Source organism: Cetorhinus maximus, chromosome 5, assembly GCF_964194155.1.
Source record: "Cetorhinus maximus chromosome 5, sCetMax3.hap1.1, whole genome shotgun sequence".
In the NCBI taxonomy this organism is placed as follows: Eukaryota; Metazoa; Chordata; class Chondrichthyes; order Lamniformes; family Cetorhinidae; genus Cetorhinus; species Cetorhinus maximus.
Genome location: NC_135883.1, coordinates 121,117,082 through 121,139,283, shown reverse-complemented (window position 1 = coordinate 121,139,283; position 22,202 = coordinate 121,117,082). Strand labels below are relative to the sequence as shown.

Sequence of the window (22,202 nt, the reverse complement as noted above, 5' to 3'; positions counted from 1 at the left end):
GCTGCTTTATCCTGGATGGTGTTGAGCTTCTTAAGTGTTGTTGGAGCTGCACTCATTCAAGCAAGTGGAGAGTGTTCCATCACATCCTGGACTGGTGCATTGCAGGTGGTGGACAGGCTTTGGGGAGTCAGGAGGAGAGTTCCTCACCACAGATTTCCTAGCCTCTGACCTGCTCTCATAGCCACAGTATTTACATGGCTGGTCCAGTTCAGTTTCTGGTCAAGGATAACCCCCAGGATGTTGATAGTGGGGGATTCAGCAATGGTAATGCCATTGACAAGGGTTGGAGATGGTCACTGGCACAAATGTTTTTGCCATTCATCAGCCAAGCCCTGAAGTCATTCAGGCCTTGCTGCATTCAGCCACGGACTGCTTCATTATCTGAGGAATCGCAAATGGTGCTGAACATTGTGCAATCATCAGGAAACTTCCCCACTTCTGACCTTATGATAGAGGGAAGGTCATTGATGAAGCAGCTTAAGATGGTTGGGCTGAGGATACTGCCCTTAGGAACTCCGGCAGCAATCTCCTGTGGTTAAGGTAATTGGCCCAAATAACCATAAGCATCCTCCCTTGCTGCTAGTATGACTCTAAACAGGGGAGTGGCCCTAATAAAACCAAGCTGAGCATCAGTGAGCGGGTTATTGCTAAGCAAGTGCTGCTTGATAGCATGGTCGATGACACCTTCTATAACTGTGCTGATGAGCAAGATTAGGCTGGTGGGGCAATAATTGGCCAGATTAGAGTTGTCCAGTTTTTTTTTAAAAAATGGACTGGACATACTTGGGCAATTTTCCACTTTGTCGGTTAAATGCCAGCTTGGTTAGAAGGCATGGCTAGCCTGGAACATATCTTCAGCACTACTGCTTGTTCTCAGGGTCCATAACCCTGCTGTCTCTCGATTTCACAAAGTGAATCGAATTGGCTGAAGACTGGTTTCTGTGACAGTGAGAACCTCAGGTGGTGGCCTGGAGGATCAACTGGCTGAAGATGGTTGAAAATGTTTCAGCCTCGACTTTTGCTCTCAAGTGCTGGGCTCCACCATCATTTGGGATGGAGATGTTTATGAAGCCTGCTCGTCTTGTTAGTTGTTTTACTGTCCACCACCATCTACAACTCAATGTGGTTGCAGCAGTTCAAAGCAGCTCGCTACCACCTTCCCAAGGGCAATTAAGGAAGAGTAATAAATGCTGGCATTTTAGCAGTGACACCCAAATCTCAAGAATGATTCTTTAAAAACCCAAATCAGAATGGGTACATTTATTTGTTCATTACTGAAGCTTGCTCTCCTCTGCAATCAGATATTACTAACCGCTCAAATTTAATTACCATAAATCTACGTGACAATAGATGTGCAGAGACGAAAAATTAGGTTCTGCAAGAACTTGGCTTGTGTTATGTTTGAATATTATTATATCATTGGGCCAAAGGATACCTAGCGCTAAAATTGCCAATGAATCTGCACTGCAATCGCATTAAAGATTGTGCTGATGACTAATCTTGAAAGTGCATGTGTGTGGACATCTCCCAAGGACAGGGTGGGCCTCAGTAAAAGCCTTTAGATTGGAAGCTCTACCAATTCCTCATCGTGGAGGCACACAAATGAACATGTTGCACCAGAGGGCAACAAGGGCCCTTGTAAATCACCCTGCACTATTAGTAGAAAAAAAAAGGAAAATTAGAGAGAAAAAAAAATTGTTAATTGAGCCAGGAGTTCCGTAATTTTGTTTGCCACAATGTAACTATTTGCATGGCAAGTTAATACATGATCCGATTCTACACAACAGCAATTCAAACAGCTAGAGTCTACGAGTTCTAGGGTTACAAGAGGAATGACTTACGAAATGACATCAGGGCTGATATCAATAAGCTTGCACATTGCCACACACAGTCTCTCGTGGAGATCATGATTGAATAGGGCTCCTTTAATTGTCTGAACATTGCGTTCAAGAAGATCCAGTAGCAAAGGCCTGAGGTGGCGTCCAATCAGCAGCGTACATTCTTTATCCAACAGTAGCTGTGCTAAAGTGTTAAGGATACACTGGCGATCCTGCTCATTCCAAATCTGGAGAGATGGTTAAGGGAGGGGGGAGGGAGGGGTGAGGAAAGAGATAGAAGCGTGATCAATCATATAATAATGAATTAAATATCACCAATAATGCTGCTGTGAATAAATTTTATTAGAGACTTTTGATGATGGTTAATTCGAATAGATTTTCCATCTATTCAATATAACCTTGAACACATTTTCTGCCTCAACTTCCAACCCTGCAAGTGAATGCCAGTCCCCAAAACAGCTTTCCTCTGCCCTCTGTTCTAAATCTTACACCCATGACCCTTCATTCTTGAATCTCCAACTACTGCTTCTATCTTTTCATAATTTTAACAATATATTGCCTTGTAATTGCATTATTCTAACAAGAGAACCTCAATTTTTAAACCTTTCTCTATATTTAAGAGCTAAACAAATTTTGTTTCCTCATCCTAATGAATCTGCTTTTGTATCCTCGCTAAAGTGTCATTATTCTGCAGGCAATGAATCCTATTTTAAGGTCTTAGAACGTTATAGACTCATCATTACTGTAGCATTTAAATTCTATGATTCATGTGATCAGACCTGGAAAGCATAGTACGGGATAAAATCAATAATCACTTAGACAGGATAATTAAGGAAAGCCAGGATGGATTCATCAAGGGACAGTCATGTTTATCCAACTTGGAGTTTTTTTGAGGAGGTGACAGAGAAGATTGAAAAGGTGTGCTGATGTGGTGTATATGGATTTTCAAAAGGCATTTAATACAGTGCCACATAACAGACTTGTGAGCAAAATTCTAGGCCATGGAATAAATGGAAAGTAGGCACTTGGATAAGAAATTAGCTGAGTGACAGGAAACGGAGTAGTTATAAATGGTTGTTTTTTGGATTGGAGGAAGGTTTGTAGTGGAGCTCCTCCGGGGTCAGTGTTGGGACCCTTACTCTCCCTGATATATATTGATGACCTAGGCTGTGGTGTGCAGGGCATGATTTCAAAAGTTCCACATACAAAGTTTGGAAATGTTGTCAACTGTGATGGGGATAGTCTTGAACTTCAAAAGGACATAGACATGTTGGTGGATTGGGCAGACAAGTGGCAGGTGAAGTGCAATGCAGAGAAGTGTGAGGTGATTCATTTTGGTAGGAAAGATATGGTGAGATAGTATAAAATAAAGGGAGAGCCTCTAAAGGAGGTGTAGGAACAAGGGGACCTTGGTATATATGTACATAGGTCACTGAAGATGGCAGGGCATGTTGAGAGAGCAGTTAATAAAGCAAATTGTATCTTAGGTTTTATTAGTAAGGGCATTGAATACAAGAGTAAGGAGGTCATGTTGAACTAGTATAAGGTACTATTTAGGCCTGATCTGGAGTACTGCGGCCAGTTCTGGGCGCCATACTTGAGGAATAATGTGAAGGCATTGGAGAGAGTACAGAAGAGATTCACAAGAATGATTCCAGGGATGAAGAACTGTAGCCATAAGGATAGATTGGAAAGGTTGGGACTGTTTTCCTTGGAGAAAAGAAGGCTGAGAGGAAACTTGATAGAGGTATTCAAGACCCTGAGGGGTATGGACAGGGTAATTAGTGAGAAACTGTCTCCACTCAAGAGAACATCAAGAGCTAGCGGGCACAGATTCAAAATAATTGGCAAAAGGGGTAAATGATATGGGAGGATTTTTTTTCACCCAGAGGATGGTTGGTGTCTAGAATAAACTTCCTGAAAGGGTGGTGGAGGCAGGTTCAATCAAGATATCCAAAAGGGAATTGGATTACTACCTGAAAAGGGAGAATGTGTAACGTTACTGAGATAAGGCAGGGGAATGGGATTAGGTGGAATGCTCTTTCAGAGAGCAAGTGCAGACTCGATGGGCCAAATGGCCTCCTTCTGCACTGTAAAGATACTGTGATACCTAGAATTCTATTAGGCTTTTTTGTTTAAAAATGGCCTCCAACTCAAGATGCTGCCTTTAATGCCTCATGAAGCTGCCCTTTGAAATCCCTTTTTCACAAAACCATACCAACTTTCGAATTCAATCCCCATCATTTCCCTGGGAATCAGGAAAAAAATAGCAAGTTCAATGCTGACAGAGGTTACACCAAGTTACATCTATGTTGTCTGTTCAACCCCTTTCTTGACAGGCACCAAGAAATCATCAGTGGTCCAATCCCCACTTAACAACCTCCACTTCTGCCACATCTCATTCCCTCAACACAATAATGCCAGACCGAAGAACTGCCCCTATTCCCCTCAGAATTCTTTCAAACCCCTGCCTTGAGGCAAATTCCAGGGCGATCTGCAATAGAAATTTAATGGGAGATTCTGTAAGGTAACGAGCCACAGTCCACAAAGGATCATAGGCATTTCTCTCCATTAGAGCTTGAGGGGCATGGTAAGGAAGCAGGTCTATATGAACCACCACTGCTGATATATGTATTGAATCCACACTGTTGGCATCATTCTACATCACATTCTAGCCAGCTCACCAACTGAACTAGCCAACCCAGGAGGCTTCATATGGCCAGCTGTCCTTAGGCTGGTCCCCCTATAGAAATTAAGAGTGGGGAATTAATAATAAAAAAATCAGGAGGTGGCAGATGAATTGAACTGGTATTTTTCATCGGTCTTCACTATAGAGGGTACAAGTAACATCCCAGAAACAGCTGTAAGTCAGAAGATGGAAGAGAGGAAGGAACTTAAGAAAATTACAATCACCAGGAAAGCGGTGGAGCTGCGAGCTGACAAGTCCCCTGGTCCTGATGGACTTCATCCAAGGGTCTTAAAAGAAGTGGCTAGTAAGATAGTTGATGTGTTCATTTTAATTTTCCAAAATTCCCTAGATTCGAGGGAGATTCCATTAGATTGGAAAATAGCAAATGTAACTTCTTTATTCAAAAAGGGAGACAGAAAGAAGGAAACCGTAGGCCAGTTAGCTTAACACCTGCCATTGGGAAACGTTAGAGGCTATTATTAAAGACGTTATAACAGGGCATTTAGATAAATTCAAGGTAATCAGGCAAAGTCAGCATGGTTTTGTGAAAGTGAAAGAATGTTTAACCAATTTACTGGAGTTCTTTGAAGAAGTAACAAGTGCTATGGATAAAAGGGAACCGGTGAACGTGCTGTACTTAAGATTTTCAGAAGGCATTTGATAAGGTGCCTCATCAAAGGTTATTGCGGAATATAAAAGCTCATGGGTGTCGGGGGTAGCATATTGGCATGGATAGAAGGTTGGCTAGCTAACAGGAACCAGAGAATAGGCATAAATGGCTTATTTTCTGGTTGGCAGGATGTGATTGGTGGTGTGCCACAGGGATCAGTGCTGGGGCCTCAACTGTTTACAATTTATATAAATGATTTGGATGAAGGGACTGATGGCATGGTTGCTAAATTTGCTGATGACAAAGATAAAGTAGGAAAGTAAGTTGTGAAGAGGACATAAGGAGGCTACAAAAGGATATAGATTGGCTAGGTGAGTGTGCAAAGATCTAGCAAATAGAGCATAATGAAGGAAAATGTGAGGTTGTCTATTTTGGCAGGACGAATAAAAAAAGAGACATATCTAAATGGTGACAGATTGCAGAGTTCTGAGATGCAGAGGGATCTGGGTGTCCTAGTGTATGAATTGCAAAAGGTTAGTATGCAGGTATAGCAAGTAATTAGGAAAGCTAATTGAATGTTATTGTTTATTGCAAGGGCAATTGAATACAAGAGTAGGGAGGTTATACTTCAGTTGTACAGGGCATTGGTGAAACCACATCTGCAATATCATGTACAGTATTGGTCTCCTTATTTAAGGAAAGATGTAAAAGCATTAGGCGCTGTACAGGGAAGGCATACTAGACTAATGCTGGAATGGGAGGGTTGTCTGATGAGGAAAGGCTGGTCTTGGATCTGTTTGAGTTTTCAGGAGTAAGAGGCGACTTGATTGAAATATACAAGATCCTGAAGGGAATTGACAGGGTGAATGTGGAAAGGATGATTCCTCTTGAGGGACAATCTAGAACTCAGGGTTTCAAAATAAGGTTCGCCCATTTAGGACAGAGATGAGGAAATTTGTTTTCTGTCAGAGGGTTGTGAGACTTTGGAATTCTCCTCAAAAGGTGTTTGAGGCAGAGTCCTTGAATATCTTTAAGGCAGAGGTAGATAAATTCTTGATAAGCAAGGTTATCAGGAGCAGAAGGTGGGAGAATGGGGTTGAGAAACTTATCAGCCATGATTGAATGGCGGAGCAGACTCGATGGGCTGAATGGCCTAATTTCTGCTCCTTTGTCTTATGGGCAGGCAGGAATGTGAGGTTAAAATCAAATCAGCCATTATTTTATTGAATGGCAAAGCAGGCTCGAATGGCTGAGTGGCCTCCTCCTACTCCTAATTTGTATGTTTGTAAAGTTGATAAAGGCAAATAGTGATTAACTAACTTGCTTAAGTTTTCAAATGAAGTAACAGATGGTTGACATGGTGTACATGGACTTCCAAAAGGTGTTCGATGAAGTGTCACATAACAAGCTTGTCAGCAAAGTCGAAGCCCATGGAATAAAAGTGACAGTGGCAGCATGGATACAAAACTGGCTAAGTATCAGGAAACAGTAGTAGAGAACAACTGCCTTTCAGGTTGGAGCAAGGTATATAGTGGGATTCCCCAGGACTCAATATTAGGACCATTGCTTTTCTTGACCTATATTAATTAATGTCCTTGATTTGGGTGTGCAGCGCACAATTTCAAAAATTTGCAGGTGACAAAACTTGAAGACAAAAAAAAACTTGCGAACTGTGAGGAGGACACAGACTTGAAGAAGCAAAACCAGAAAATGCTGGAAAAACTCAGCAGGTCTAACAGCATCTTTGGAGAGAAAAAGTTAACATTTCGAGTCCATATGACTCTTCTTCAGAGCTAAAGAGAAGTAAAGATGTGATAAGATTTATACTGTTTAAGGGGGGTGGAGCAGGTGAAGCTGAATAGGCAGCCAGTGATAGGTGGAGGTAAAAGAAAGATTGCCAGAAGTGTCATGGACAAAAGGACAAAGGCTGTTTCAGATTTTCAGCATCCGCAGTATTTTGCTTTTATCTTAGTTTCATAGACTTGAAGATTTAGGCTGATAGGAATGGGTGGATATGTGGCAGATGAAATTAAATACACAGAAGTGTGAAGTGATTAATTTTGATAGGAAAAATGAGGAGAGGCAATATAAAATAAATGATGGGATGCTAAAGTGGGTACAGGAGCAGACGGACCTGGGGGTATACATACACAAATTTTTAAAGGCAACAGGGCAGGTTGAGAGAGGGGTTAATAAGGCATTGGGATCCTGGGTTTTATAAATAGGGGTAGGGATTACAAAAGCAATGCAGTTATGATAAATGAAAGCAAAATACAGCAGATGCTGGAGATCTGAAATAAAGACAAAGTGCTGGAAAAACTCAGCAGGTCTGGCAGCATCTATAGAGAGAGAAATAAGAGTTAACGCTTTTAGTCCAATATAATTCTTCTTTGAAGTTATGATAAACCTGTGTAAAACATTGGTTCAGCCTTAACTGGAATATTGTACCCAACTCTAGGCATACTTTAGAAAGGATGTGACAGCATTAGAGATGGTGCAGAAAAGATTTACAGGTGAGCAACTTCAGTTACGAGCATAGATATGAGAAGCTGGGGCTGTTTTCCTTAGAGAAGGGAAAGTTGAGAGGGGACTTGATACAGGTATTCAAAATTATGACCATAAGACCATAAGGCGTAGGAGCAGAAGTAGGCCATTCGGCCCATCGAGTCTGCTCCGCCATTCAATGAGATCGTGGCTGATTTGATAATCCTCAACTCCACTATCCTGCCTTTTCCCAATAACCCTCGATTCCCTTACTGATTAAAAATCTACCTCAGCCCTGAATATACTTAACGACCCAGCCTCTACAGCCCTCTGTGGTAAATAATTCCAGAGATTCATTAGATACAGAGCAAATCTCCCTCTAAACTGTCTGGGTAGAGTAAAACCAATAGCCCCCATTGGCCTAAGAGTTGAGAACCTGAGGACGCTGATTGGTCATTGCCAAAAGAATCAGAGGCAATATGAGGAAAAGCTTTTTTTAAAAAAATAATGCAGCAAGTGGTTTGAATCTACAATGCACTGCCTGAGGGTGTGACAGAGGCAGAAACAATCATGGCTTTCAAAAGAGAATTGTATAATAATCTGAAGATAAAAAGCATGCAGGGCTCCAGGAAAGCCAGGCAGTGGCTCAAGGCAAGCTGCTCTTGCAGAGCCTCAGCATGGACACAAAGGGCCAAATGGCCTCCTTCTGCACTGTAACTGTTCTATGACTGCTCCAGTGCAAAGAAAACCCACTTCCCATCCCTAATTACCAGATATCTACCTATAACTGGGGAGGCAGTGGTGTAGTGGTATTGTCACTCGACTCGTATTCCAGATATCCAGGCTAATGCTCTGGGGACCTGGGATTCGAATCCCACCATTGCAGATAGCGAAATTTGAATTCAATTTTAAAATTCTGGAATTAAAAGTCTAATGATGACCATGAAACCATTGTCGATTGTTGTAATGTCCTTACCTGGTCTGACCTACGTGTGACTCCAGATCCACAGCAATGTGGTTGACTCTTAAATGCCATTTCAAATGCCCTCTGAAAGCCACTCAGCTCTCAAGGACAATTAGGGATGGGCAATAAATGCTGGCCCAGCCAGCAATGTTCACAGGAATGAATGAAAAACTTCATTCCACATTACTATGCATCAACACACCTTTTTAAAAAATAAACTTTAAAAAAAAAATACAAGCTACACACTCATATACTTTTGACAGAAGAACGATGTCTTATGGAATTCAGGCACCAGTAAAAAAAGGCATCCACATAATAACAATGGAATTTAACTTTTTCAGTTAGTGGCCCTAACATAAAACAGCAACTCCTGCCTCTGGAAACAACGCCTCAGGATACATGTTAAAAAGCACTGGACAAGGCCAATAATCCAATGAGTGGAAGCCTTGATATCCCTCCTATATAGCATTTGAAGGAAATGCAGTGAAGTCCACAAGCCACAGCACTGCTTTTTTTTTGCACTAGTTTGAATTTAGACAAATAATTGGCATTCAGCTGCAATCGACAATTACAACATTACCAATCTGAACGCTGAACCCATGCTAGTGAAGAAGCCTAGTGCAAAAAAAAAACATGTATGTGCCCACCCCACACCAACCTTGGGCCAAGCTCTAATTCAGTGACTGACTGACTGACTCACCTGCCTGGTCAAGAACTTGTTCAACTCGCTGCGGCTCCTGTCGTTTAACTTGGCGATCAGGGCAAGGGAGGATAACCGAAACTGCAAGCTCTCCATGCTGGGGGCCAGCCTGGGGCAGGTTGCAGGACAACTGCGTGCGGCTGGAGCGGGAGGAAAGCTAAGCAGCCAGCGGCAGCAGCATGTTGTGGGTCCAGCTCCTGTTCCAGCTCCAACTGTAACACAGTCACACGTGGAAGAGACTGAGAAGAGCACTTCCGGGGCATGTGCACATTTAAAGCTAAATTACCTCCCTCCCCAAAGCAATTTCTGAACACTTCACTGCTCGACTGCACCAATTGGCACAAGCAAACAAAGTTAGCTGAAGCAAAAGCATTCGTTCTTTTTTTTTTTATGCATGCTACACGTTCATATTTACAGTTGCGCAGCATCAAAAAAAAAAGCTGCAGATATTGCATTTTGAAATACCTTTTAAAAAAACTTTTTTTTTTGGACCAAATACAAACCCCACCCCCCCCCCCTCAAATCATTATGGAACGCTGGAAACATCTTCACATCATGTGTGTGAGAGGCATCATCCACAAGGAAATCAATCTCTCTCACCTTGGCTTTACAAAATAACATCATAAAAAAAGCTTTTATATCTTTTTTACTTTGAAAAACTTTCGACATGAAGCAATAACATCACGGAAAATTCAAGTCATATATTTGTTTACCGGCCAAACAGTGGTCAGTGCGATAAGGGGGCGCTGAGTTTTTTGAAGGGTCGGCAGAGGCAATGCCTTTTTAGCATATGCAGAGAATTAATTGAACATTTTTAAAATTATTATGACCATGGACTGCACTCATTATGCACCCGAGAATCACAGAATCGGTGGAAGACTGTACCACCAAGTACGATGAATTACATTGCAATAAGACAGAGAAACAGTCTTCTTTCTTCCACACAAATAGGAGTCCTAGTCCCCTGAGAATTTGAGTATGGAAAGATCCTGCCCAAGCTTGGACTCTTTGGGTGGAATTTCTCTTCGGCTAAAACAGCACTTCAAAGGTCTAAGATAAACGAGACTCATGATGGTGGCAAGGGAGGCTACAGGGGGGGGTTGTTGCTCTAGCTGACTGCCTCTCTTCCCTGGCATTGTCCCCGGAGAGGGAGTATGCTCTATCAACCATATCTATCAACCATATGCTCGATCAACCCTGCACCACAGGGTTTAGAGGCAATAGGCAATTGCATTATGTTTAATTATTATATATGTATGTCGCTGTTTAGTACTTAGTTATTGTTTGTTTTATATTTGTGGTGTCCTAGGGCATTTGCCTTAACAGTTTCTCTTGTTTGGCAACATTGGGGCAACTCAGTTTCATTCCTACAGGTATTTTTGTTTAAAGACCAACCCCGCTGTGCTCACCTTGTTCCCTTATTCCCCTTTTCTTCAATCACCTATCTTACCTAATCTTAAAGGTTAACTTGGCATTTGAATTAAAATCAGCAAATGTTCCACATAAAATCTTCATTTACAGATACCATTTTTTTAACTAATTTAAGGAAAGGCTCAGTTATTTTGACTTATTCTGATGTATTTTTATTCTTAAAAAGAGAAGCACTGCCCCTCACCTTTAAATGAATGTATGATCTTTTGCCAGGATTCTGATCACAAATTTCACTCTAACAAAGTTCCTCAACAAATACATCCCAGCTGATGTATGCTGCTAAATGCCTGCTGCATGGTGGCACAAATCAGGCTACTGTACTTCCTTGAACAGCACCTTCCAAACCTGCAAGCTCGATCACCTAGAATTAGGGCAAGAGCAGCAGATACATGGGAACACCACCACCTGGAAGTTCACCTCCAAGCCACACACCATCTGGAATTGGAAATATATCACCGTTCCTTCACTGTTACTGGGTCAGAATCCTGGAACTCTCTCCCTAACAGCACTGTGGGTGTACCTACACCACATGGACTGCAGCGGTTCAAGAAGGCAGCTCACCACCACCTTCCCAAGGGCAATTAGGGATGAACAATAAATGCCGGCCTAGTCACTGGTGCCCACATCCTATGAAAGAATATGAAAATAATTGAATCATGATGCAACTATGCATCATGACACCAATATTCTATCGAACAGTAGTTGCATAATTTAACTAGGATAGGCAAAAAAAAATTAAAAACCTCTCGACAAATTCAGGGGAACATATCTGGGAAATTCCCCTCTGAACCCCCAAAACTAATCAAAATGAGTTTGAGACGATCATGTTGATCGAGTTCTTCACCACCTAATCAATCAGAAATATTAATTTACAGATTTTATGTTTACCCTTAAATAAAGTACATTTTTAAAAATGCCCTTGCAAACTTTTATTTCCAGATACATTTTAATAATGTATTTTTTTTGAAAAATATACTTTATTCATAAAATATCTGGAAGAACATTCCAAAACATTTCAAAATCACCATCACATAAGTACAATCAGATTAAACTTTTACACATGTGTCACAAGGTGCATCAATAAAATCAATGAATATTACAATAATTTCAATATGGTCAATGCAGACAATCAGACAAAGGTATTGGAGTTATCAAAGTACATCATTTTGCACTCTGAGATGCTTCAATACATTTATAATACTTAGTATTCACTGCATACATTCATTTTGAGCATTATATCATTATACATCATTAAATGGAGGCTACAGCACAGAAACAGGGTCTTTGAGTCCAACTGGCCCATGTCGGTGTTTATACTCCACCGTCCTCACACGATCTAACCCAGTGCTGAGTTTTTCCAGGTATTTTTATTTTTGTTTTGGATTTCCAGCATCCGCAGTTTTTTGCTTTTATCTAACCCAGTGGTCTTCTCCCTAATGTACTTATCCAGCTTCACCTTAAACATTGCTTTTTGCCAAATTTCCATAAAGTTAAGATTACAAATTTTGATTGGTAAAAGCGATACAACTTGCAAATGCATTTAAATACAAAGAACTGCAGTTATTTTTCACCCTAACTGCTCTCCCTCCCTCTCTCCATTTAGGAGTTGCCAAACCTCCAGGATTGCCCTGGAATCTGCAGGAATTAAAGGTTAATCTCTTGGCTGTTGCTCCAAGCAAACCTGGGGCAAAAAAAAAATCATCGGGGCATAAAAAAAAATCTTCAATTTCTTTGAACTCTGTTGTTTATTGGTTATTTAAAAAAATGATGACAGAGGAGGCAACTTGGCAGACATTTCAGGCAGCCAATTGGAAAACACAGAGCTGGGACGTGTCTCGGGAAGGCCGAGCGTCATTATGATGGACATGCCGGGAGACCAATGGCGCGATCAGGGTTAGAGGTCACGTGAATGCATTTTGTCCAACCAGAGGGTTGGCAGCCTTCCCTCCATTTCCACCCCTCTCCAATGCTGTTGCTAAGGGGAGGGCGCAGCCTGCAGGTGTCGCTGCAGGCGGAGTACTCCGCGCTCGAGGGCATCTCCCCTTGGCGCGGGCTCTTGACGTCTCTTTGTGGATGGTGCCCGGCCGGAGGGTGGAAGGCGCGCGGGAAGCCTCGCTCTCATCTCCCGGGCCAGAGGGGCGTGAGGCTGAGTGACAAGCGGCTGAGCGCGAGCTGGGCTCCGGGAGCAGAGAGGACTGAGGGAGGGAGGGACCCAGCCAGAGGTAGAGTCTGTGCTCGCAACCTTCACAGAGCGCGGTAAAAAGCAACTGAGGTTTCCTTGTCCCTATGTATTTATTTTGAGTTGGAAGGTGTGTGTGTGTGTGTTTTGATTTGGCTCTAGTGTATTAGAAAAATAACAACCATAGCGACCACTGTTCTTTCTTCTCTTTCCCCCCCCCCCCCCCGGACCACCATCCCCCCCGCCGTGTTGTACTGTAAGTGTTCACTCAAACTAATGCATTTTATATCCTCAAGCGCGATGAGACCTGGCGCCATTGACTCCATAATTGCAACATAGATAAGTTAAAAGTTTGTATTTATGTTTTTTCTGTTCCTGTTTACCCCGGGTGTAGTTGTCAATTTCTTTAAATAATGGGCTGTCGCACTTTTTCCCCCCTCGGTGTAAGCTACACTTCATTGTTGGCCCCTCGCCCTTATTCCCCTGAATGTTGGTATACAGTTCTGTCAGTATTTGCAGCCAAGTTCCAGGACCTGTTAGACAATGTTCAGCAGCAGGAACCTTAAACTGAATTTATTTTGTCTCCTTGGTGCATTGTTATTCTATGTGACTAATATGGCACAGGATAGAGATCAAACTGTGGGCTAGATCTATCATGTTTGTATGGCTCAATACCCTGTACACTGCATTTTTCCATTCAGCCATCTGGCGAATGAGCACAATACATTGCCCTAGTTGTAGAAGAAGGCCTATCTCCACCTTCTCAGGGCAACTAAAGATGGGCAATAAGTGATGGTGTTAGTGACACCAACATTCTGAGATGAATAACAGTGCAGTGAGGATCCTGACTGTCTAGCCAAGGGCAACTGGGAGTGTCTACGATTAGCATGTAGCAGGGAGAGCTAATGAAACATCGTGAACTACTGAAGATCCTAAGTTTATAACATCTGAATCATCCTAATAGGCCTGTAGACGCAAGTGCAGCAGAGGGAAGGTTAATGTACTGTACAGTTAAGTTTTAATATAAATTAAAGCAAAATACTGCGGATGCTGGAAATCTGAAACAAAAACAAAAATAGCTGGAAAAACTCAGCAGGTCTGAGTTAACAGTTAACATTTCGAGTCCGTATGACTCTTCATTTGAACTTCATCTGATGAAGAGTCATACGGACTCGAAACATTAACTGTCTTCCTCTCCGCAGATGCTGTCAGACCTGCTGAGTTAAGTTTTAATGACTGACACACAGCTGGTGACTAAAAAGTGAGCTGTCTTTGGACACAGGAGATGGATATAGTTAACAAACCCAAGAACAAGACAGAGCCCTCAACTGTGTCCAGCCCATCTCCCGCGCATCCGCCCTCACCTTCTTCTCCCTCCCAGAAACATGATAGGGTCCCCCTTGTCCTCATTTATCACCCCACCAGCCTCCGCATTCGAAGGATCATCCTCCGCCATTTCCGCCAACTCCAGCATGATGACACCACCAAACACATCTTCCCTTCACCCCCCCCCCCCGGCGGCATTCCGTAGGGATCGTTCCCTCCGTGGCTCCCTGGTCCACTCCTCCATCACCCCCTACACCTCAACCCCTTCCCACGGCACCTTCCCATGCAACCGCAGAAGATGCAACACCTGCCCCTTTACTTCCCCTCTCCTCACCGTCCAAGGGCCTAAACACTCATTTCAAGTGAGGCAGCATTTCACCTGTACTTCCCTCAACTTAGTCTACTGCATTCGTTGCTCACAATGCGGTTTCCTCTACATTGGAGAGACCAAACGCAGACTGGGTGACCGCTTTGCAGAACGCCTTCGTTCTGTCCGCAAGCATTACCCAGACCTCCCTGCCGCTTGCCATTTCAACACTCCACCCTGCTCTTGTGCCCACATGTCTGTCCTTGGCTTGCTGCATTGTTCCAGTGAAGCTCAATGCAAACTGGAGGAATAGCACCTCATCTTCTGACTCGGCACTTTACAGCCTTTCGGACTGAATATTGAGTTCAACGATTTTAGATCATGAACTCTCCTCCATCCCCACCCCCTTTCTGATTTTTCCCCCTCCTTTTTGTTTTTTCCAATAATTTATATAGGTTTTTCTTTTCCCACCTATTTCCATTATTTTTAAATGTATTTCCATCCATTGTTTTATCTCTACCTTTTAGCCTTTTTCGATTCCTTCACCCCACCCCCACTCGGGCTATCTGTACCTTGCTTGTCCTGCTTTCTACCCTTAATTAGTACATTCCTTTAGATAATATCACCACCTTCAACACCTCTTTGTCCTTTTGTCTGTGACATCTTTTGGTTACCTCCACCTACCACTGGCCCTCTATCCAACTCTCTAGTCTCAACACCCCCCCCCCCCCACCCCGGTTAAACCAGCTTATATTTCACCCCTTTTCTGTTTTTCCTTAGTTCTGTTGAAGAGTTATGCGGACTCGAAATGTTAACTGTGCTCCCTTCCACAGATGCTGCTAGACCTGCTGAGTTTTTCCAGGTATTTTTGTTTTTGTTTCCAAGAACAAGATGGGTTGTTTTTCACCAAAAGCGAATGTTTGAGGGGTATAAAAGAATATTGTGTGGTATTTACCAATGTTGGAGCCAGCCTTATGGTCACAGTGTAACTTGGAGGCATGGACAGAAACTTAAGAGAGAAAAGTGAACAGCCAGTTCACATTTAATAGCTTTATGCAGAAGATGGTGAATATGTGGAACAGCTCCAAGGGGAGGCAGTGGTGTGGTAGTAGTGTCACTCGTATCCCAGAGACCCAGGGTAATGCTCTGGGGACCTGAGTTTGAATCCCACCACAGTAGATGTTGAAATTTGAATTCAATAAAAAAAATGGAATTAAAAGCCTGATGACGACCACAAAACCATTGCCACTTGTCATAAAAACCCTAACGTAATCCCTAATGTCCTTTAGGGAAGGAAACCTACTGCCCTTACCTGGCCTGGCCTACACATGACCCACAGCAATGTGGTTGACTCTTAAATGCCCTCTGAACATTAGAGGCGGGCAATAAATGCTGGCCGAGCCAGCAACGCTCACATTCCATGAACAAATTTTTTTAAAAATTAGATGCAATGGGGTGGGTAACTAATTCAAGAGGAACCTGCATAAATGTTTGCTCCAGAGTTTGAGGAGCTTGAGTAATTTAAGGAAATGTATAAGCTTTGGAATGAGCTGAATGCACCATAATGGTGTTTCCTGGACCCTTAGAAGATTTCACATCATGATGATGCTCAAAATATTATAATGGCTTGGATTTTTAAAAAATCAATGCGTTTTGTCACATTTGAAGAAAAGGCTAAACTAGGATGCAGCTTACAAATTGTCAAATATATATGTGGCTAGAAATGTGACAGATGAAATTTAATGCAGATAAGTGTAAATAACTACACATCTGAAGGAAAGTGAATGGCAAACATTCTCCATACACTGCAGAAATAGTTTGAGACCAAGTTAGAGCCTATGAGTCTTATGAGTTTGTACTCCTTGAGTCCAACAAAATGCAAACCAGTAGTCGGCAAATCTAATGGGATGTTGAAATATATAGCTGAAACAGTAGAATCTAAGTTGTAAAAGTAGTGAACAAATTATACATTTACTTAAGTCAGACTGCATCTGAATACGATGAGAGATTCTGTTTGCCAAGATTTAAGGGAAACATTTGGGTGCTGGAGCAATAATGCAGAAGTGTCACAATATTAATCCTGCTGGCCCTAGCCCTATCCTTCAGGCACAATATTCTTGCTACCTGTGATAAGGATGAAGGCTGCAGGAAGGATGGCCAGAACGCTAACCATGGCACCAGAGAGCAGAAGACCAATGGGGGGAGAACAGAATAGAAAGTTTGTAATCATAGAAGATTTGATTATTGAGGCAATATTCTTCTGTAGAAAGAAGAGACAGAACTAAGATAAAAACTGAATCTATATCGACAAAGGATGGATAGATTAAGTTAATAGGGGTGATCTACAAACTACAAACCTATAAAATAAGCAAAGGATATAAAATAATAATCATAGGTGATTTCAATTATCCCCAACAAACTTGGGGGATGGAGTTTTTACTGTGTGCTCAGGATTCCTTTTTTAGCCAATATGTAAAAAGCCAAACAAGAGAAGAACTATTACCAGATCTAGTAATGGGCGATGAGCTGAAACAGATAGAAGTAAGCATAGGGGCACATCTAGGCAATAGCGATCATAATAGTAAGGCTTAAAATAATGATTGAGAAAGATATAAGATGAAGATCAAAGTAATAGATTGGGGGAAAAAAAACAATTTTGATGGGATGAGAATGGAACTAGAGAAGGTAAACTGAATGTTGTTCTGACAGAGTTAGAACAGCACTGGGAAATATTTAAAATGGTGACCAGTAGAGTTCAGGAAAATGTGTTCTGCTACAAGAACAAGCTATCCAGTAATGAAACACCATGGATGAATGAAGAGATAATGGTTACACTAAGTATGAAGACAAAGGAGAAAATTACGGAAGGGATTACAAAAAGGCTAGGAAAGAAGTTTTTTTTAAAAAAGCAAAAGTATAAAGGAACTAAAAAATCAAATCATCATGGAATATTAACAAAAGTAAATTATTCTCAGACTTATAAATAACAAAAGCAAAATCAGGTCATGGATAGGACCACTAAGAGATGTACAAGATAAATTCACGGGGATTGGCAGAAATATTGAACAGCTACTTTGCCATGTTATTTACCAGGAAATCTAACAAGATGGACATTACATTAGAAGAAGAGATCAAAAAAGATAGACATTTAAGATAGAATGGAGGGAGGGATAATTGATAAACGAATTAAACTGTCCAGATGGATTGCATCTACGCATATTAAAATAAGTTCGGGAAAGGATAGCAAATACACTATTACATATACATAAAACAATTTGTTAGAAAAGGTAATAGTGGGGGACAGCTAATTTTATTTGTATCTAGAAGGGAGAGGAAACAAGCCCAGGGAACTATGGACCAGCTAGCTTAACATCAGTGGTAGGAAAGATCATAGAAACTTAGGACTCCGGACCAGGAGTAGGCCATTCAGCCCTTCAAGCCTGCACTGCCATTCAAAACGATCAAATCTGATCTGGCTGTGGTCTCAACTCCACTTTGCCGTCTGCCCCCCATAACCCTTGACTCCCTTGTCTTATCAAAAACCTGATTTAACTGCCTTGAATAAATTCCATGGCCCAGCCTCCACTGCTTTCTGGGGAACAGAATTCCACATACTAATGACCCTTTGAGAGAAAAAATTTCTACTCATCTTCGTCTTAAGGTAAACCTCTTAATCATAAACCTTGTCTCCTGGTTCTAGTCTCTTCCACAAGTGGAAACATCCTCCTATCAAATCCCCTCAGGATCTTCTATGTTTCAATAAGATCACCTCTCATTCTTCTAAACTCCAAATGGTATATGCCCAACCTGTTTAACCTTTCTTCATAAGATAAGCCCCTCATCCCAGGAATGAGTCATAGAGGTCTACAGCACAGCAAAAGACCCTTCGGCCTATCGAGTCTGTGCCAGTCAATCAAATACCTAACTATTCTAATCCCATTTTCCAGCACTAGGCCCATAGCCTTGTCGTCCAGTGAATCCTCTCTGTACTGCTAACTTAATTACATCTTTTTTTCAAACAAGGAGACAATTCACTTTACCTGTCTATATCCCTTTGCAGAGTCTCTACCTTCTCTTGACAACTTACTTTCCTACCTATCCTGGTGTCATCGACAAATTTAGCTACTATACATTCAATCCCTTCATCCACATCATTGATGTAGGTTATAAACAGTTGAGGCCCCAGCACTGATCCCTGTGGTACTCCACTTGTTACAGCTTGCCAACTCAAGGCTTTCTTATGAAATATCGTCGCTCTCTCCCTCTTGAGCCTCTCTTATGAAGCCTTGCCACCCTCTCCTTCTGAGGCCTCTGCTGCGCTCTCCCTTTCACGCCTCTTGTGAAGTCTCACTGCCCTCTTCCTCTTGCACCTCTGCTGCGCTCTCCCTCTTTTATGGAATCTCGTCGCGTTCCCCCTCTTGTGTCTCTTATGAAGTCAGTGAAATCTTTACAGAAAGATGGAATAGAAACATATCTAGCAACTGAAAACCTAATAGAGTAGTCAGCACAGATTTCAAAAGGAGACATAGTGCTTGATCAGCTTGTGAATTCTTTGAAGAAGTAACAGAAAAAGTAGACAAGGGTAATGCAGTTGGTGCAGCATATTTAGATTTTTCAAAGCACCTTTGCTAAGGAGCCATGTACGTAGGCTCAAGACTAAGGCATGGTCATGGGACAGGTAGCAGAATGGATAACAAGCTGGTTACAAAGCTGAGAACAATTTGGGTTAAGTGTACTGCTCACTGACAAGTTATGGTAAGTGGCATTTCACAGGAATTGGTGCTGGGACCACTGTTATTTACAGTTTAGATTAATGATTTGCGCTTGACAATTAATCAGAAGTAGCATTAAAAAATTTGCAGACAAGACCAAATTGGGGCTGTAGTTGATTCAAAGGAAGAAGACAACGAATTACAGGAAGACAGTAAGCTTACAGAATACTTGTGCAGTTGGCAAATGAATCTCAACATAGCTAAGTGTGAGATGGTGCATTTTGATAGGAAGAATAAGGAAGCCACGTACTACCTGAATAATACTTGTAATTGGGGTAGAGGACCGATACACAAACCATCAACATCACAGTTTAAAAACCCATTTAAAAATAAAAGGAAACAGAGCATTGGGGTTCATTTCTGGAGGGACCAAATTTAAAAAGCAGAGAAGTTATATTAAACTTACATAGAATCTTGGATAGCGCACACTTGGAGTAGTGTGCACAGTTCTGGTCTCCAAATTATAAAAAGGATATAGAGGCATTGAAGAAGGTGCAAAAAAGCTTCACGTGGATGAGAGGTTGTACCAATTAGGAAAGGCTGAACAAACAGGGACTTTTTTTCTCTAGAAAAGACCAAGGCCTAGAGGTGACCTCAGATAGACGTCTTTATGTTAGTGTTAGGGTAACATGGAAAATATGGAGAAAAGAGATTTATTTTCTGGGATTTGTCTTCCCAAAACATTCTGATTTGGTGCATTTTGGAACAATCCAAAATAGTTTATCCGCAGTTCTAGCTATTTCAAGTTGTAAAATTAAAATAGTTGAACGCACTTCAATAGAAGTTTCTTCCGGCAGCCACTTGTGTTTTATGCAGAAAGTATTTTGAACCCAGCATTCACTTCTGTGTATTTGTTAGTAAGATTCTGTAGATTTTAGGTTCCCGTATTCCTTTGCTGGTTGTTGCAGTGGAAGAGAGAGCTGAGTGTCTATGTTGGCTGTTTTCTAGAGCAATACAAAACTACCACCACTCTTAGCCTCTGTCCATAGCTTTGACTGTTCCCTCTGCTTCAAATGTTTATCTGCTCTCCCCTGAGAAGATGCAGTAGTCTTTGCCATTGTTCTCCATCACATCAGTAACACTTCAGTCGTGTTCAGTCATGTGCGCTTTGACTGAATGTGGCAGCAAGTTTCTTGTTTTTGACATTATTGCAGCTGAAGATTATTCAGCAGTTACCTTCTCTTAAGCTTTGCCCTCAAGCATTGTGTTTCCTTTTCCTTCCTGCCTGTTCTCAATATCTCCGAATGTAAAGCTGACCATGATTCTGAAAGATCTTAAATGAACAGTGTACTCCATAATTAGATAACTATTTTAAATAATTTATTTTGAAGAATAGGTTATTTCAAAATTAATTACAATATTCTGTGTCAGCGGGCTTGTCCTTCACAAAATAAAATATTTTTAAGCACTTTTAGCTCAACGCTATAAAACTTGACCGGCAAAACATGTCAACAGGGGATTCAGCAGACTAGGCAAATCTGTGTCCGCTAATGAGGCAGGAGATGTTTTACTAGTGCATACAGGCCATGAAATTATACGTTTTTTTTGTCACATGCCGACATAGTCACTAAGCATTGACTGGAAACTTTTTCTTCACTCAGATGGAGAATTTCTGAAGTAATCATGGACAGCAGCGACAGAGGCAGCAATGAGGATTATCTTTATGGTGACCTGTTGCAACAGGACAGCTTTGGTAAGGAACGACATGAATGCTTGATGCCAGTCTGTTGCGTGTTCAAACTTCTGTGTACAGATGGCTGCAATTTTTAGAATGCATACCATGCCTGTGATCTCCAATCTCCACTGCATCAGTTCTGGATTGCTTCCTGCTCTCATGCTGAGTGGACAAGCAGACGTTTTGCTCCCAGGCATCCTCCTGTACCAATTTTGAATTCTTCTTGAGGGTTGGCTGCTTGTGCCTTTACTTGGAAATGGCAACCTTTTTGGTTTTTGTACATGCTTTGTGATCGGCCCTTCCTGAACTGGAGTGAATATTGACACCACTGTCAGCCAATGAGTTGGAGACAGGGCAGAACGTGTGGTTTTAACTTAGAGCCTCCAGCTTCATGATCAAAGCTGCAGAAACCAGAACCTCCCGAGTACAGTGGGATTACCACTCCAGCAAAATGCAGGGAGTGGAAGATAGTTACACAATACCAATTGATTATTTTTTCCAGAAAAATGGCAGAAATAAAGAATGCAAGTCTTTTTTGTTTCTCTAGTTCATGCATGTTATATGCATAAAATAAATTCCAGTTACTTACAGCAGTGCGGTCCCCAGGTGTGATTGATGGGGGAAATTACTCAATCACCTCAGTTCTGGCCAGGACTTGTGTTACTATATGCAGCCTTCCTCAACATGACTGTTAGTTCCTGATCATAATGACTGGAGCGTAATTCTCCAGGTCACTGTGAATCACGCAGTGGGAGATCTGCTAATGTCACCGGACAGTGAGACTCTGCATGGACTTTAACCATAAAAACTACTAAAAGCTGACAAATAGCTTCAAGAAAGCTGACAAATCCCAAATGGTGCCGAATACGATTCTTGTGATGTGACAACAGAAATTTTTAATCAGTAAGGGAATCCAGGGTAATGGAGAAAAGGCAGAAAAGTGGAGTTGAGGATTATCAGATCAGCCATGATCTCATTGAATGGCGCAGCAGACTTGATGGGCCGAATGTCCTACTCCTCCTACATCTTATGGTCTTAAGTAATTACACAATACTTGCAATTTAAATTGTAGCTATACTCAGCATTTCTTCACTTGTACTGTGTGGAGCGGAGGTGGCTAGGAAGAACAATTCCTGAACACCCAAAGAATAGTGCACGTTGTGAAGACAGAGGATTTATTTTCTTGGGGAGTGGGTGGAGGTGGGAGGTTCTGAGGCTATCATCCCC

At 41.8% G+C, this 22,202-nt stretch overlaps 2 protein-coding genes across 4 annotated transcripts in view; one reads left to right on the top strand and one right to left on the bottom strand.

Annotated features, from left to right (window-relative positions):
* The window catches only part of mdn1 (midasin AAA ATPase 1), a 227,351-nt gene extending 217,849 nt beyond the window's left edge, over nucleotides 1-9,502 (bottom strand). Inside the window, exons 1-2 of the mRNA XM_078542396.1 lie at nucleotides 9,286-9,502; nucleotides 1,842-2,065 (exon numbers count right to left, since the gene is read on the bottom strand). Of these exons, the coding sequence (XP_078398522.1) occupies nucleotides 1,842-2,065; nucleotides 9,286-9,381 (320 nt within the window). The 5' untranslated portion in view covers nucleotides 9,382-9,502. The remainder of the gene's footprint in view (nucleotides 1-1,841; nucleotides 2,066-9,285) is intronic.
* Nucleotides 9,503-12,854: 3,352 nt separating this feature from the next.
* casp8ap2 (caspase 8 associated protein 2) overlaps nucleotides 12,855-22,202 on the top strand; it is a 43,535-nt gene continuing 34,187 nt past the window's right edge. The window contains exons 1-2 of one of the 3 annotated variants that reach the window (XM_078542394.1): nucleotides 12,855-12,972; nucleotides 20,902-20,993. In XM_078542394.1, the coding sequence (XP_078398520.1) occupies nucleotides 20,924-20,993 (70 nt within the window). In that variant the 5' untranslated portion in view covers nucleotides 12,855-12,972; nucleotides 20,902-20,923. Of the gene's footprint in view, nucleotides 13,026-13,127; nucleotides 13,152-20,901; nucleotides 20,994-22,202 lie in introns of those variants that run through there. The other 2 variants (XM_078542393.1, XM_078542395.1) reach the window with 2 other exon arrangements.